This window comes from Myxocyprinus asiaticus, chromosome 37, assembly GCF_019703515.2.
Source record: "Myxocyprinus asiaticus isolate MX2 ecotype Aquarium Trade chromosome 37, UBuf_Myxa_2, whole genome shotgun sequence".
NCBI lineage: Eukaryota > Metazoa > Chordata > Actinopteri > Cypriniformes > Catostomidae > Myxocyprinus > Myxocyprinus asiaticus.
Genome location: NC_059380.1, coordinates 37700251 through 37717983, shown reverse-complemented (window position 1 = coordinate 37717983; position 17733 = coordinate 37700251). Strand labels below are relative to the sequence as shown.

Here is a 17733-nt window from a genome sequence, read left to right as displayed (position 1 = left end):
GTTCGCTAGTTCGAATCCCAGGGCGTGCTGAGTGACTCCAGCCAGGTCTCGTAAGCAACCAAATTGGCCCGGTTGCTAGGGAGGGTAGAGTCACATGGGGTAACCTCCTCGTGGTCGCTATAATGTGGTTTGTTCTCGATGGGGCACATGGTGAATTGAGCGTGGTTGCTGCGGTGGATGGCGTGAAGCCTCCACACGCGCTGTCTCCGTGGCAACGCGCTCAACAAGCCACGTGATAAGATGTGCGGGTTGACTGTCTCAGACGCAGAGGCAACTGGGATTCGTCCTCCGCCACCCGGACTGAGGCGAATCACTATGCGACCACGAGGACTTAGAGCACATTGGGAATTGGGCATTACAAATTGGGAGAAAAAGGGGAAAAATCCCCCCAAAAAAAACTTGAATATACTGTCCACAATAATTGATCGTAATGTTCAAATAATTGACGGTATAGCCTAGGTGACGCAATATTAGTTGTTAAGAGAACATTTTCAGGATCGCTATGCTAAATAATATTCCACTCACATTAATGGTGTGTTTATGTCGTGACGAAATTGCTGTAATTTCGTGATGAAAACTCAGAGATTCTACTCGAAACTGTTCATGTCCTCATTCTCAAAGTATTTGTTTCTATGTTCATAACGCCAAAATAGATTCATGTGTGTCTTTTTTGTTGATGACAGCAAAATATTTAAATACAACATCAATTAATTCACCTATATATGTCCTTGCAAAATGCTCAGGAACATAGTACACCGGGTAATGCTGAATATAATAAAATGGCAAATCAATCAGAAATATGTATAAACTACCTTAAAGTGTTGTGGCTACTGCCATGTTGGTTCTTTTTACATGACGTCACAAAGGTCAAGTCGGAGCTTTCGTATGAATTCCCATTTTGCAACTTGTAATTACGAGTTCTACGAAGATGAGATAAGGCCACATCCACACTAATCCTTTTTCAGTTTCTTAACATCGTTTTCCAAAGTGAACCGAATCATGGGTGGCAAAACGTAAGGCTCGGTTTTTTACCGAGAACTGTTACACCCCTTATCTCAAGTGTACCTTCAAGTTTCCCTGCTCCAGATCAGTGATATTTCTTAGTAGCTGTGCATTGTTTTCTCGCTCGGAGAGCAGTTCAAGTTTGGTGGTGCTAAGGATGTTCTGGGTGCTCTGAAGTTCCACAGCCAACCTCTTTTGCTTCTCAGCATCCTGCTGTAGCTGAACCTCCTGTGACTGTTGTCACGGAAGAAGAGAACATTGAAAGTCTCAGCTGTGTGGTAAATGTCCCATTTTACATTTATACCTGCTCAGTTTTCATGGTTTCTTCACCTGGACCAAAGCTTTAGTCTGGTCAATTTGCCTCTGCATGGCCGTGGCCTGCTGTCTCATCTTCTCCTGCATTTCCTGGATGACTGACTTCAGATTGCAAATTTCATCGTCCAGAGACGACAACTGAAAAACCAGTGATCTAGACCCTTAGCATGACTAGCAACCAGATAAATGTTGAAATCAAGGAGAATTCACTCTTCTTACCTGCTTCAGGTGTTCCTTGCATTGTCTTTCCACTTCCTGCGCCTCTAGCTCTTGTAACTTAGTCACTAAATCTCTGATCTGTGATAGCAGTTTAGACACAACATAAGATCTAAATTTTAGGATTAAAGGGATCTAGTTGAATTTGTGTATAATATGTATGCTCTCCACCTTAGTCCTCACCTCCACGTGAAGGCTGCCAGTGGTGGTCCTATAATCTTCTGCCTGCTTCTCACAGAGTCTCTGGAAGTCTCGAACCAGCTGCTCTGCCTCTATCCTCTTCAACTTGTGTTCCTCACATTCCTCCTCTGCTCTCCTCCTCAGATCTGCTTCCATCTCAAACTCCACCTGGAGCTTGAACGTGACTTGCGTCATATCTTGTAGGACGCTCAACCTCTCCTGCATCTCCTCAAGACACCTGTAAAAACAGCCCTCGCTTAATATCGCAAGCCCTTTTGAAATTTAATCACGTGAAGGATATGAATTATAGATATCTGTAATACAACCCCAATTCCGAGTTGGGACAGTATGAAAAATGCTAATAAAAAGGAGTGATTTGTAAATTATATTCACCCTTTGCTATATTGAAAGCACTACAACTAAACATTATATGATGTTCTACCATGTAAATTTCATTGTTTGTTTTTTTAATGTACAGTAATTTTAAATTTGATGACTGCAACACACTCCAACAAAGTTGAGATGGGCAATTTAAGACTATTTAAGACTATATTTGATGAGTTAAAATAACAAGGCGATGTGAAACAGGAGATGTTAAACAGGTGAGGCAATCGTGTCATAGTATATAAGGAGCCTCCAAAAACAGCCTAGTCCTTCAAGAGCAACGATCATTCAAGACTTGTCAATTTGCCAACAGATGCTTCAGCAAATAATCAAGCACTTTGAGAACAATGTTCCCCAAAGACAAATTGGAAGGATTTGGGGTATTTCACCCTCTACAGTGCACAATACAGTTAAAAGATTCAAGGAATCTGGTCAAATCTCGGTGCGTAAAGGGCAAGACGAAAACCACTTCTGAATGCACGTGATCTCTGATCCCTCAGACATCACTGTCTTAAAACTGCATTCATCTGTAATGGACATCATGGAAATGGATTTGGGATTACTTTAGTAAACCTTTGTTAGTCAACACCATCTGCCGCTGCATCCACAGATGCAAGTTAAGACTGTACTATGCAAAGCAGAAGCCATACATCAACACTGTCCAGAAGCAATGCCAACTTCTCTGGGCTCAGTCTCATCTTAGATGGAAAGTAGAACAGTGGACCCATGTTTTTTGGTCCAACGAGCCATCGTGTTCTCTGGGCCAAAGCGGACAAGGACCATCCAAGTTGTTATGAGCATCAGGTCCAAAAGCCAGTGTCTGTATGGGCCAGGGGTGTGTCAGTGCCCATGGCGTGCGTAACTCGCACATCTCGCACACATTAATGCAGACAGATATGTAAAAATTTTGGAGCAGCATATACTGCCATCCAGCACCGTTTTTTCCAGGGACATCCCTGCATTTTCCAGCAGGACAACTTCAAACCACATACTGGCTGAATAAGCAGAGAGTGTGGGTGCTAGATTGGCCTCCATGCAGTCCTGACCATCTCCAATTGAGAATGTGTGGTGCATTATGAAGCGCACAATACGGCAACAAAGACTCCGTACAATTGTGCAGCTGAAGACCTACATAATGGATGAATGAGGGGAAATTCCACTTTTTAAACTTAACAAACTTGTGTCTTCAGTGCCTAAATGCTTAATAAGTGTTATTAGAAGAAATGGTGATGTTTCACAGTGGTAAACACTTGACTGTCCCAACTTTTTTAGAGTCTGCTGCAGTCATCTGATTACTGTACATTAAAACAAACAATGAAATTCACAAGGTAAAACATCATATAATGTTTAGTTGTAGTACTTTCAATATAGCGAAGGGTGAATATAATTTACAAATCACTCCTTTTTGGGTTTTATTAGCATTTTTCATACTGTCCCAACTTTTTATAATATCTATCATTCAATTTTCACTAGTGAAAATACTAATTCTTGATATAAGTATTTAGGTTTTCACAAGTAAAAACGTTAATTCTTCATAGGAAAAATAACAATTACTCACGGAAATACCCACCATTGACATTAACTTGTAAAATCCATAATTCTTGATATGTGTAACTGCATTTTTACAAGTAGAATTGTACAATGATCTGCCATTCACTTCTGTTCAAATGCAATTACAGATATATATAATTAATTTCTTACTACCAGTTAAAATTTCAAATAAGCATACCATCTATTAAAAATGCTATTTTTTTTATATCTTTAATTTTATTTCAACATGTTAGATTTCAGGTCATCTGGAAATGAATTAGAGATATCAATAAAGAGTAATTAAATATATAAAAAAAGACTTTCTTACTAGTTACAAAAATATTAAAGATACATGAAATTAACATTGCCACTAGTAAAACTAATAAATAATTACAGATATAAATAATTTGAATTTTTAGTAGTTGTAATTCAATTGTTGATATCAAGAAAATGAAAATTTGCGCTAGTAACAGTGTATATAAAAAATAGAATTTGTATTAGTAAGAAGTGCATTGTTTAATATATATAAAATTATTACTTATAGGTTATTTAAAAATATAATAAATTAAAAGTATATATATTTATAATTCATATCCTGCATGATTAAAATAATTAAAAGTTTATTCAAATGCCATATTTAATTTACTTAAATTACTAATTTACTTGAGTTTTATGTGAACAGGAATTTTTTCTGTGAAGACTTTGTCAATGTTTATTAGCTAAACAATGGAAACCAAAGTTTCTTTCTTTAGTTACTTATGTTAATTTTATAATAGCAAATTGCTACCAAACCGTTTATGGATATTCTCTTCCTGTGGCGTCTTTTCTTGTGGTGGAGTGGTAGTGCTGTCAGAGTTTTCGTCCTGTCAATGAGAAATAAGATAAATGGTGTTTTGGTAGTGTTTTTAAATAGGTCCAGAGTCTACCCTAGCTTAGACCAGAATGAATTTCCATGCTTGCCAGGCTAGAGGTAGACCGATATATCGGTTTTACTGATTAATCGGTCCCGATAGTTGCTTTTTGGAACTATTGTTATCAGCAAAAATCTGTGCTGATAGTTTTTTCATCATTTCTGCATTTAAAAAATAAGCATCCCCGGTGTATTTTGTGCATGTTTATACTTAAAAGTCCCACGTTATGCACCAAATCTTCATTTTTTTCAGGTTATTTTGGAGATTTTGGTTGAACAATAAACTTCATCTGAGATTTTATTCATTTTGGACTCTTTGTCTGTGCCTGTCATAGTAAGGAAAGAATATGATTGCTTTTTTTTTTTTGACATTCTAAAGATCAATTTTAAAAACTATCGGCCGATTAATCGTTCATCAGTCTTTCCCACCACCTTAGTTATCGGTATCTGCAAAATCCACTATTGGTTGATCTCAAGTCCAGGCTGGTCTAGTCTTATAAACATGTAGTCACTAACTCATTCCAGATACATTTGTTTAGAGAAAATGTTAACTATACTACCGTTTGTAATACATTTAACATCAAAAAGAGAGAAAGGCAAATATTGTGATCTTTCTCTAAGGTTATCTTACCAACACTTGCAATTGTAGACGTTCTGCTTGTAGTATCTTCACTGTCTCCCTTAGATGGCACAAATCTTCCTCCAATTTTTTGTTTGTTTCTTTGGTTTTTTGTAGTTCTGCCACATCTAGAAAGATGGATTGATGGAAAACATCAAGCATAAATGATGTCTTTTGTAGGGGTTGTCTATACTATAAAGCAATGGCAAGAGAAGGAGAAACAGGAATGGGTTATACCACAGCGCTTCAGCTTCTCCACTTCCTGTCTGAGGAGCTCAACCTTCATCTGAGCTTCTTGCAGCTCTGGTTCTGAGACAGACATAAGTTTGATGTTGACATGATCTTCATGTGTGTCTCCCTCAAACAAACCGCTACACAAAACTGTGACCTGTGAAGGGTTTTACCATAAGCTTTCTGGGTTAGGTGAGCAGACTCAAGCTCATCCGTGAGTCTGCGGATCTCCTTGTGGGCCATGGTGAGGCGCGCAGAGGCCTCTTCTACATCTCGCTCCAGTTCTTGCAGCGTTCGCACCTTCAGATTACTATTCCCACAGTACTGTGAATCAACCACCTGGTACAAACACAAAAGTGAGTCATTCAACAAGAGGACAGTTTCCATTCTGTGAACTCCATGAGCCAACAACCAAAGGTCCCTGGCTCAAAAAAATTGTTTTTGATATATAAAAAATTGCAAAATATTTACATGTCAACAGCAAGCAATGTCCTTCATAAAGTCAATGGAATGAGTAAGTCATTTTGTGGTTCTCTCGATGCAGCCAAGTGAGCCTGACTCACTGAACATTCACTTGACTGTCTGAGGAAACTGAGCGCTTTTTTTGTTTCTTTTTGTGCTGGTTCCGCCTAGTGGCTGGAGTTTGTTTTGTGGAATAACACTCCTTCGGGACAGTTTGTGGATGAATCTGCATGTTCTTTGTGCTTATGCCTCCTGTTGGCTGGAGCCTGTTTCTTGCAGGACATTGGAGTGATTAGGTCATTTGTTGCACTCATGTAACAGCCGAATGAGCTGGCTCACTGAACATTCGTTTGACTGCCCAAGGAAACTGAACGGCTTTTTTTTTTTTTTTTTTTTGCTGGTTCCGCTAGTGGCTGGAGCTTGTTTTGTGGAGGAACACACCTTCGGGACAGTTATGTGGATGAATCTACATGCTCTTTGTTCTTATGCCTCCTAGTTGGCTGGAGTTTGTTTTATAGATTTTATAGATTATTTTCTGTTGTGTAATTCTGTCTCACAAAATTTGTATAGAAGCACTGGATGAGCAATCTGACGGCAAAGTTGTCGCGGGGGCTCTCGTAGGCGTACATGGACTTTTTGAGTTTAGAAGGATGGACGCCAGTTGGCGCTGTCGTGCGCAGGGTTAATGCGCACATTTTTCTTTTTTCTGTTTTTTTTTTTCTGGGGGATGCTCAGGGTTTGATTGTTGCACTAATGTTGGAATGTGGTCATTATAATTGTATTTTTGACACAATCTATTTTTTCTAATATGTCAAAATGCCAGATGTTAATATGAGTGGATTGTCTCTCTCCACGTGGAATGTGAATGGGTTGGGGCACCCCATAAAAATAAGGAAGGTTATTTCTTTTCTTAAACGTAAAAATATGATAAAGTGTTTCTTCAAGAATGCATCTTTCCCCGCAGGAAGCTGAAAAATTTGGGAAGATATGGGGTGGACATGTTTTCTTTAGTGCTGGCTCAAGTAAGAGCAGGGGCGTCATTACATTGATAAGTAAAATCTACAGTTCAAATTCCTCAAACAGATTCTCAAGATTCTGAGATAACCTTGGAGGAGCTTGGTGAGGTAATTAAGGCCTTGCCTACAGGCAAGGCTCTGGGGCCAGACGGCTTTGCCGCAAAATGTTTTAGGTCTTATGCTACAGAACTGGCTCCACATTTGTTAGATGTTTATACGGAATCATTAAAGATTGGAAAGCTTCCGCCAACCATGACACAAGCCCGGGTCAGTCTGATTCTTAAAAAGGACAAAGATCCAAGCAAGTGTATGAGTTATCGTCCAATTTCCCTGATCCAGCTAGACGTAAAAATATTGTCAAACATATTGGCTAACCGATTAAGTAAAGTTATGACATCTCTTATACATATAGACCAGGTGGGGTTTATTCGGGGCCGCAACTCTTCTGATAACATTAGGCGTTTCATCAATATTATGTGGTCAGTGTTCTCCACGAGTTCTCGTGCTTTTGGATCAGACTTCGGTCGCTGCCAACTCACTTGAAGCCGAAAGGCATTTGATATGGTAGAATGGGATTATCTTTTTAAGATTTTGGAAATATATGGGTTTAGGAATACTTTTATTGGATGAATTAAGTTACTTTACAGACACCCGGTAGTGGGGGTACAAACAAATGGATTAATTTCAGATCATTTTACTCTGGATAGGGGCACCCGGCAGGGTTGCCCTCTTTCCCCATTATTGTTCTGTCTTGCCCTGGAACCATTAGCAGCTGTGATAAGAAAGGAAGATGATTTTCCAGGGGTGGTGGCGGGAGGTATGGCGCATAAGCTTTTGCTTTACGCAGATGATATTTTATTATTCGTCTCCGACCCCACTAGATCTATGCCTAGCCTCCACAGAATTATTAATTCCTTTTCTAAGTTCTCAGGATACAGAGTCAACTGGTCTAAATCCGAAGCTTTGGCTCTGACAGTGTACTGCCCAGTAACGGCTTTTCCTGCCGGGCGCCTTCCAGAGGCCCAAACAGGGCATTAAGTATTTGGGCATTTTATTCCCAGCAAATTTGTGTGATTTAGTTAGAATTCATTTTGACCCCTTAATAAAAAGGTTTTCAAGCGATGTGGGCAGGTGGGCTTCATTACATTTATTTTTGATTGTGAAGGTAAATGATATTAAAATTAATTGTATTCCAAAATTCAACTGCCTGCTACAATCTCTTCCTGTAGATGTCCCCCTCTCTTATTTCAAGCAATTTGATAGCATAGTGAAGTCCTTCATTTGGAATGGTAAGAGTCCCAGATTACATTTCAATAAGTTACATAGGCTGATTGATAAAGGTGGGTTAGGCCTACCCAAGATTTTGTTTTATTATTATGCATTCAGTCTTAGACATTTGGCTCACTGGTCGCTTCTACCTGAGAGAGCCCCTCCCTGGTTTTGTATTGAACAGGAAGTTCTTGCCCCTATTTCGCGATTGCAAAGCCTTTCTATCAAACTAACCGGAGAAGTTAAGTTACAGCCCGTTATCTCGCATTTGCACTCGGTATGAACAAAAGTGTCTAGAGTGTTTAATTCGGACATTTATTTAAATGTTGCCTTGAGCATATGGCTGAACCCAAAATTATGTATTAATAAGTCCCCTTTCTGCTGGTCAGGCGGATTGTGAGGGGGGTTGCTACACTCGGTGACCTATAAGAGAGTGGAGTGTTGAGATCCTTTGAAAATTTGGTTCAACATTTTGGGATTCCCAGATCTCAGTTTTTTAGGTATTTACAGCTGCGCCACCTGCTCTGTACTATTTTTGGGAGTAGCATACTCCCCCCTAAAGCGGCAGACACCCTGGGAGTGGTGATTACTGCTTTTGGAAAAGGTCATGAGGCATCAGTGTATTACTCCCTGCTAATTCAGAGCCTGGGGGACGGAGCTTTAACTTCTATCAAGAGATTATGGGAGAAAGATTTTAACTTGGTATTGAAGGAGGGAGTGTGGGCTAGGATTCAAAAAAAAAAAAACGTCAAGTCTGTATCTAGAGATGCAAGGGTGCGCCTTATGCAATTCAAGATTTTACATAGATTCTATTGGACCCCCTCTAGATTGTATAGGCTTGGTCTTAAAGACAGACCCACCTGCTGGCGATGCCAATCGGAGGATGGAGACATGGCCCATGTTTTTTGGTGGTGTGCTGAGATCCAGTTGAAGAAGATTTTGGTTGAAGGTTCAGAGTTTTGTGTGTGACGTGTTGGGCACTTGGGTTTCGTTTTGTCCCAGTCTCTGTGTTTTGGGCGATGGGGCGGTCATCGATATAATACATAAATACATATTTGGGAGGGGTAGTAGTGGGAGTTAAATGTTGATTCATTGTATATATATATATATATATATATATATGTTTTGTTTTTCTTTGTCATCTCTATGAACAGGGTTGGGGAGTAACAGAATACATGTAATGGGAGTACGTATTTAAAATACAAAATATAAGTAACTGTATTCCACTACAGTTACAATTTAAATCATTGGTATTCAGAATACAGTTACATTCAAAAAGTATTTTGATTACTGAAGAGATTACTTTGCATTTTATTGTCATTTGTTTCATTTAATATTTAGTCCTTTCAGATGGAAAACATTTATACGTATAAATGATGTGATCCAAAGTGCATTTGAACAGCGGTGAAACACTTTCTTAAGATGTGTTACATTCATACGAGCAGACAGAGAAGTAAGTTTGAAGTAAGTCTGGGGCAGAAGAAATAGAAATAAACCTTATGTAAATTGTCAGCTTTACGCTAAGCTAAAATGCCATTTTACATGCACGTTACCAGGCACGATCATATTTTTTTTATCAAGAAAATTCAAGTTGGATCATCATTTCTTTTTTCTAGTAAGACCATATATATTAGGGCAAAAATTGTATTCTTGATAATAATTTTTGTATTGTTTTCCTGTAAAAATATCTAAAAATCCTTAAAACAAGATCAGTTTGATTTATCTTGTTTTAGAAACAACACTGCATAAGATATTTATGTTTTTCAGAGAATGTATTTTTAACGTGTATTTTATCTTACTGTACTGGCAGAGTTTTTATAGTCAAAACAAGTGATAAAATCTACCAGTGCTGAAGAAGTAATCCAAAGTATTTAGAATACGTTACTGACCTTGAGTAATCTAACGGAATATGTTACAAATTACATTTTACAGCATGTATTCTGTAATCTGTAGTGGAATACATTTCAAAAGTAACCCTCTCTATGAATCAATAAAAATGTTAATCTTAAAAAGTTGTCAGCATCATTAGAGGTCTATTACTAAAATCAGTTGACTTTAAAACCCTTTGTTGCAATATGTGCAAATGGAGTCCAAAAATAAGAAAAAACACTTTTTTGTGATGTTTTCCAGAAGTTGTTGTGCCTATAACTGCAGAAGTAAAAAAATATATATATATCTTAATATCCTTTTAGATTCTGATTCAGAACAAACTTTACTTTTTTGTGTCTTCAAAGAATAATTAGAAAATCAGTACAAATTTTTACCCATTAATGAAAAAGTTATCATGTGATGTTGATAGGTGTGCTTAACTACATTTGTCTCTGGCAGGGAAGGTCAATGTTATAAAAATGAATTGTGTCCCCAAATTCAATTATCTACTATAGTCCCTCCCTCTAGAATTTCCTCTTTCATATTTTAAACAATTTGATAGAATATCCAAGTCTTTTATTTGGAATGGTAAACGACTTCAGTTGCATTTCAGTAAGTTACATAGACCAATTGACAAAGGAGGTTTAGGCCTCCCCAAAATGTTGTTTTATTACTATGCTTTTAAACTCAGACACCTGGCCCATTGGTCTCTTCCACCTGAGAGAGCCCCTCCCTGGTACAACACTGAACAAGCAGTCCTCACCCCAATCTCACCATTGCAAAGTCTTTCTATCAAACTGCCTAGAGAAGTAAAAATGCATCTATTATTTCACACTTACATTCAGTATGGCCAAAGGTTTCCCATATGTTCAGTTTTGATACTTACCTAAATGTTTTCTCAAGCATATGGCTGAACCCCAAATTGTGTATTAAGAAGTCCCCCTTTTGCTAGAAAGAATGGTTGGAGAGGGGTGTTGCTACACTTGGTGACCTTTATGAAAACGGAGCTTTGAGGTCATTTGAAAATACACAGCAATTTGGGATTTCTAGGTTTCCATTTCTCAGGTATTTACAGTTGCGGCATCTACTTATACTATTTTTGGTGGTAGTGCACAGCCCCCTAAAGCTACAGACAGCCTCTATATGGTGCTCATGGCCTTTGGAAAGGGGCATGAAGCGTCAGTGTATTATTCCTCATTGATACAGAGTCTTCGTGCAGGGTCTTAACAGCTCTTAAGTAGTTATGGGAAAGAAATTGAGAGAATGCTGTGCGTTTATTGACCTAAGTTGTGAAACCCCTCTCCCCAGGTCATGTCTGAAATCCATTATAACCTACCGCAACTTTAAATCTATTGATCCTGTATCCTTTTCTGCATTAGTACAAACCTCATACCTTACAGACATAACTGAACTTACCTGTCCCGCTGACATACTAGATACAATACATCCATTTCTAATGCCCTTGATTTACATTCCCCTCTTAAGAGTAGACTTGTCCACTCCACTCACTCGTCTCCCAGGTTTACATCTGAACTTTGCACTCTGAAAGCTGCAGGATGCCGCCTTGAGCGTCTCTTTAAGAAAACTGGTTTTACTTCCCACTCAGCTGCCTACAATGACCATATGCAGACATACAAATCTGCATTAAATGCTGCACACTCTGTATATTTTTCTTCCCTTATCAATAATGCCTCTTCCAGACACAAAGCACTCTTTTCCACTGTCAACAAATTTACCAACCCACCTGTGTCGTTATTTCCGATTCTGCTGAGCTCTGTCAGTCATTTCTTCACTTCTTTCAAAATAAAATTAAATCACTACACAAACTTTTCCCAAATATCTCCAGACGCACCACAGGATTTCCTCACTGACCTTATGATTGGCACATTTTCTGACTTTGCCCCTACTTGCCCACCTGCAATCAAGAAATCTAATTCTACTTCCTGTCAGTTAGACCTGGCCTCCACTGCCCTGCTTAAACACTGTCTGTCTGCCATTTCGGTGCTCCTCATCAACAGACTTCTTAGTACCGTTATTGTCCCTCTAGAACTAAAAACTGCAGCTATCACCCCAGTTTTAAAAAAGCCCGGCCGTGACCCTTCTGACCTTAAAAATGACTGTCCTATTTCAAATCTCCCTTTTCTGTCCAAATTCATGGTAAAAGTGGTTGCCTCTCAGCTACAATCCTATCTGGCCTTACACAATCTCTGAGTGTTTTCAGTCTCGTTTCCGTCCACTCCATAGCACAGAGACTGCACTCATTAGAGTCGTTAATGATCTTATAATGGCTGCAGACTCTGGTGCCCTCACTATTCTTGTTCTCTTAGATCTCAGTTCTGCATTTGACACTATCTCACCCAGCATACTAATTTCTCACCTCTCTGCTATTGTCATTTCTGGTACTGTACTAACCTGGTTCAACTGTTATCTCTCTGACCGTCAACACTACATCTCTATTCGTCGGTCAAAATCTACTACAGCTCCTGTTTCTCAAGGCGTCCCTCAGGGTTCTGTTCTTGGTCCACTACTCTTCATCATTACATGCTTCCCCTGGTTCACATCATCCGCCGGCACAGACTCAACTTTCACTTATGCTGATGACACACAGCTTTATATCAGTTCAATACCCACTGCACCCTTCCCCACAAGCTCCTTATCTGCATGTATCAATGACATCAATACCTGGATGACTAATCATTTTCTCAAACTTAACACTGACAAAACTGATGTACTTTTCTTATCAGTTTCTTATAAAAATCTAAATCTTACATCTCGCCACTCTGATCAGTCTGTCGATATTGATGGTGTCCTGGTCAGACCCTCCTATGCAGTCAGAAACCTCTGCATTATTTTTTATTCTTCACTCTCCTTCCTCCCTCACATCTCTTCTCTCACAAAAGCTGCTTTCTTTCACCTCCGTAACATTGCCAGACTTCGCCCTATTCCCAATATAAAAGATGCAGAGACTCTTGTTCACTCTTCACAAGTCGACTACTGTAACGCCCTCTTTTCTGGTCTCCCCATTAAAACAATCAATAAACTGCAATACATTCAGAATTCTGCAGCTCATGTTCTCATTTATTCCAAAAATCATCTCACATCACCCCCATTTTACATAGACTGAACTGGCTTCCTGTCTCTGTATTCAGTATAAATGACTCCTCACTACATTTAAAGCTCTACATGGTCTTTCCCCTCCATACATCACAGACTTCTGACTCCGGTTTACTACACATCCCATGTTATAAGCTAACATCACTGGGTGGCAGGGCTTTTAGCACTACTGCTCCAACATTATGGAACTCTATCCCACAATCCCTCCTTGATCTCAACACCATACATGATTTCAAAACCCACCTCAAAACATATCTCTTTGCTCTATGTCATTCTGACTCTTAATTGATCTGCTCTTCTGCTGTAATTTTATTTATTGTATATTTGCTTACTACTTGTAAAGCGACCTTGAGTTTGTAGAAAGGCTCTATATAAAATAAACTCATTATTATTATTATTATTGGAGGATGGGGAGTGGGAAAGAATTTAATAAAATGCTAAAACTATGTCTAGGGATGCAAGGGTATGCTTTATTCAGTTTACGATTTTGCATCGTTTCTACTGGACTCCCTCTAGATTGTTTAGGCTTGGTTTAAAAGACACACCTACCTGCTGGCGATGTCAGTTGGAGGATGGAGACATAGCCCATGCTCTTTGCTTCTGCGCCAAGATTCAATAATTCTGGGCAAGAGTCCAGAATTTTATCTGTGAGGTTTTAGATACTCAAATTTCATTCTGCCCCAGACTATGTATATTGGGTTATGGGGCGGTTATTAAATTAGGTGACAAATATACGAAAAGCTCGGTCCAAACTAGTGTAATGATTGGCAGACAGATAATTCTTAGAGGATGGAAGTCAATTGGCGCTCCCTCATTTCAAGAATGGTTCACTGAATTGGGCAGGGTGGCGACACTTGAAAAGATGTCATATAAGCAGCTTGGCAGATTGGATGCGTATGGTAAGAAATTGGACAGGTATTTGTCCTTTCTGGAAGGCTTTCAGCGAGGACCATGTGGAACGAGATAACTGTGGTAGCAATTGTGAATTCTATTCTTTGTGGAATTCTTTTTCTCTTTGTTTGTTGATTTGTATATTTTTTTTGTGTGTGCATTGTGTAATTTAGGCTTTGACCACATGTTTGTTGAGGGACAGGGTGGGGAGGGGAGGGGAAAATAATGGGGGTTAAAGCTGATTCTGTATATATATATTTTGTGTATTTTGTTTCTTTTAAAAAGTGTTAATAACAAAAGAAAATCAGTACAAATACAGTAGACTTTCAGCTCCTTTGGTGTTTTACCTCTAATGATGCAATCCTGAGCATTGAAGATGCACGTTGCGTGGCTTATTAATAACAGTGTATTTTTGGAGTCTCGAAATTCGAGATTTTGACATTATTGTTTTTATCTTTTCAACATTATTTGTATTTCAGACCTTTGTTCTGTAGCTTTATACCATGTGACTCCCATTTGTTTTTGGACCACTGAAAATGGGTAAAATTTAACAATTTATGCGTGGAGCCACATTGAGAACCCTATATCTCTGGAATTTAACCATATAGGGGCTTAGAAATGAAGGTACAAAAAGGAAAGTTTGTTCTGAATCTCAGTCTAAAAGGATTTTAAGGTATATTCAATACTTTTGGAGTTATAGGTACTCAAACTTTGGAAAAACAACACAAAAAGTGATTTTCCTCTTATTTTTGGACTCACACCATTGGCATATGGTGCATCAAAGGGTGCTAAAGTCAACTGATTTTAGTAATAGACCTACCTATCTCTGTGTACAAATAAAATAATGATGCTGTTAACTTTCTACGGTTTTTTTTTACCTGTAGTTTTGTTGCAGAATAGGCAAAAATTGTCATTTTGACCCCTTCCTCTACAAAACAATGTAGATTAACTCAGTAAATATTATTCCATGGCTTTTAATATTCTGGCTTTCATCATCAAGTTTATCTTTATTAAATAAAAAGTATTAACTAGATCCGTCAATCAATTTAATTTTTTTATCTACTTAATTATATGACATGTCGATTAATTAATCGAATTGATCGCAATGAATTGTATATATCATTATTTGCTGAGAAATGCACCAAAATAAGGATAAGTCATATAAATAATGCATAATCTCTCAAATATTTATAAATACTGTATAATATGTAGGGCCTGTGATACATATATAATACGGATTGAAATTCAGTTTGAAATAAATTGCATTATTGAGGCAGATGAATAAAGCATTGATTGACAATACAAAAGTGGCTTAAGGACTCAATATATTGTTTTTTTATTCTCATATCATTGAACTATTGACTACAGTTGATATAAATCTGTTTTGCATTGAGTTCGTCAATATGTCCAGTTCTCACAGTACACATATTTGTGTTTCGTCTGTGCTCTTTATAATTGTCGCGCTATGTACATGTGCATGCCTCAGACAGTGCGTGCGTCTCACTGGTATTCAGCATCATAAATGCCACGTTTTTAGGATGTTGTGTCAAGTTCAAAGTAGTGGAAACTTTGTAAATCGCATCTACATTTTTTGAATGCGTTATTTTTTATATAATAAAGCGCACTAAATTAACACGTTAAATCGACAGCCCTAGTATTGACAAAATCAAACATTTCAGGTGGGAATGTGTCTGAAATGTGGTTAATTTGACATGGAATTACCCAGCTAAGACATATCATCTTATCTCAAAAATCATCGATCCAACTTGCATGCTTAAGAAAAGAAACCGAAGGTTAGTGAAACAGCGAATGTGGACGCACATGATATAAAAGGATTGTTAAAGTCCACATGAAAATGAGACAAACATGGAGGCAATACACACATGCCCTCAAAATCTCACCTGCTACTTTCTGTCATGCGTTTTATCACATGCAGGGGTTAATAGAAATATGACGAGACTGGAATCAACATACAGGAGTCAACTTCTGTTTACTCTGAGCAGCCTTTTTGAGTCCAAGGAGTCTCTTCCAAGGGCTCTGAACTTGTCGTGGTGCCACCTTGTGGAAAGACATGGAAAGAGATGGGCTATTTTCATCAAAAGGTCCATGTATTTATAAATAAATGCTAGAATACAAGGAACACAAAGTGTAGTTCTGCAAGACAAGAATTACTGTAAAACAACAAGAGGACTGTTTCTCTTTACCTCGACCACATTCTCTCCAAGACCCTGTGAGGTTGGCTCCTTTTGGCCATCAGGATAGCATGTTGCCTTCATATCCACATCCTGGCTTTGTGTTTTCTCCTGCAGAGAGGCTCTGTCGGCGAGGAGGTAGGCCACCTGCTCGCAGAGGCTGATGGGAATAATATCAGCCAGACCCTCTTGAAGCAACATCTCAGCGATCTCGCTCCTCTGTGTCTCTGTACAAACAGGTGTCTTCAAAGATTAGAGACATGGTCTAAAAGCTACAAAACTCCAATTTTGGTTTTGTTGTGTCTTTAAAGTGTGTTAAAGTCCAAGCCTGAGCAAGGAGGACAGACATAAACAATGGCACACCTTGCTGCAGACGAATGTCTTCTATAGTGCCACGAAGCGTTTCATTTTCTTGCTCGAGATGTAACGCCACAGAGTCTCGTGTCTTTGTGAGACTCTTAATATGACTGACATATTGCTGAACCTGAGAACACAGACACATCTACAGTAAAATGCCATCCTGAATTCACATAATCGGCAACAGAAAGATTCTACTGTTTTATTTCTGTAGCTCTACTCTACAACTCACCTTTTCGATCTCAGCGACACGCTCTTTGTGCAGATCTTGTATCTGCTGGTTGAGAGAGCTCACAGTACTTTCACTGCTCATGTAAAGATTCCACAAAAAATGCAGACGCTCTTCACTGGATGCTGAAGAGTCCAAACCTTCATCCAGCAATCTCTGCTCCATGTCCTGGAACATCTTTCCATCCTGAACAGAGACACCGATGAACAAAGTGATTAACAATCTATCTTACTGTCTGTCTGTTGATCTATCTGTCTATCTCTCTACATATCTATCTGTCTGTCTGTCCAGTCACAGCCAGCCAGTCAGTCAGTCTATCTGACTGTCTGTCTGTCTGATGGTATATCTATCTATCTATCTATCTATCAGTCAGTCTGTCTGTCTATCAATCTGTCTGTCTTTATTGACCGTCTATCTCTCTATCCATTTGTCTGTCTATCTTTCTGACTGTTTATATGTCTGTCTGTCTATCTGACTGTCTTTATATCTATGGTCTATCTATTTATCTATCTGTCTGTCTGTCTTTAGATGGGAGGAGGATGGTGCGCATGCGCATGTCAGTTGTTTCGTTTAAGACTTTGCGGTTTTCTAGCATGAAACACTCTCTCCACATTTCACTACACATTTGCTTTTAAACTAGGCTATTACGCAATACAAGCACCAAACCCTTGGATATAGATTTACATTACATGAGAGTTGAGACCGATATTTAGCGCAAGTCAGATCGTGACGCGTTGTCCTTTTAAAAAGTAGTAAAATCCGCGATTCGACACGAGAAAGTAAAAGAAAAGAGCTTACCTGGACTGTACACATCTCCTCCGGTGTTTCAGAAACCTTTCTGTGAAAAAGTTACGTAATTGTTTTGAAAGTGAGCTATTCCGCTAAAAACACGCGCGTTTCTGAACGCTACTGTGTTGACTCGACTGGCCGTATAAAACAGTTTCTTT

General features: G+C 38.7%; 1 protein-coding gene across 5 annotated transcripts in view; it reads right to left on the bottom strand.

Annotated features, from left to right (window-relative positions):
- si:dkey-264d12.5 (cingulin) overlaps positions 1-17733 on the bottom strand; it is a 24025-nt gene extending 6292 nt beyond the window's left edge. For all 5 annotated transcript variants that reach the window (XM_051675729.1, XM_051675730.1, XM_051675728.1 and 2 more), the window contains exons 1-13: positions 17585-17733; positions 16790-16972; positions 16564-16684; positions 16213-16427; positions 15983-16066; positions 5561-5726; positions 5394-5465; positions 5169-5284; positions 4420-4490; positions 1717-1951; positions 1537-1614; positions 1333-1455; positions 1066-1236 (exon numbers count right to left, since the gene is read on the bottom strand). In XM_051675729.1, coding sequence (XP_051531689.1) covers positions 1066-1236; positions 1333-1455; positions 1537-1614; positions 1717-1951; positions 4420-4490; positions 5169-5284; positions 5394-5465; positions 5561-5726; positions 15983-16066; positions 16213-16427; positions 16564-16684; positions 16790-16972; positions 17585-17599 — 1650 coding nt within the window. In that variant the 5' untranslated portion in view covers positions 17600-17733. The remainder of the gene's footprint in view (positions 1-1065; positions 1237-1332; positions 1456-1536; positions 1615-1716; positions 1952-4419; positions 4491-5168; positions 5285-5393; positions 5466-5560; positions 5727-15982; positions 16067-16212; positions 16428-16563; positions 16685-16789; positions 16973-17584) is intronic.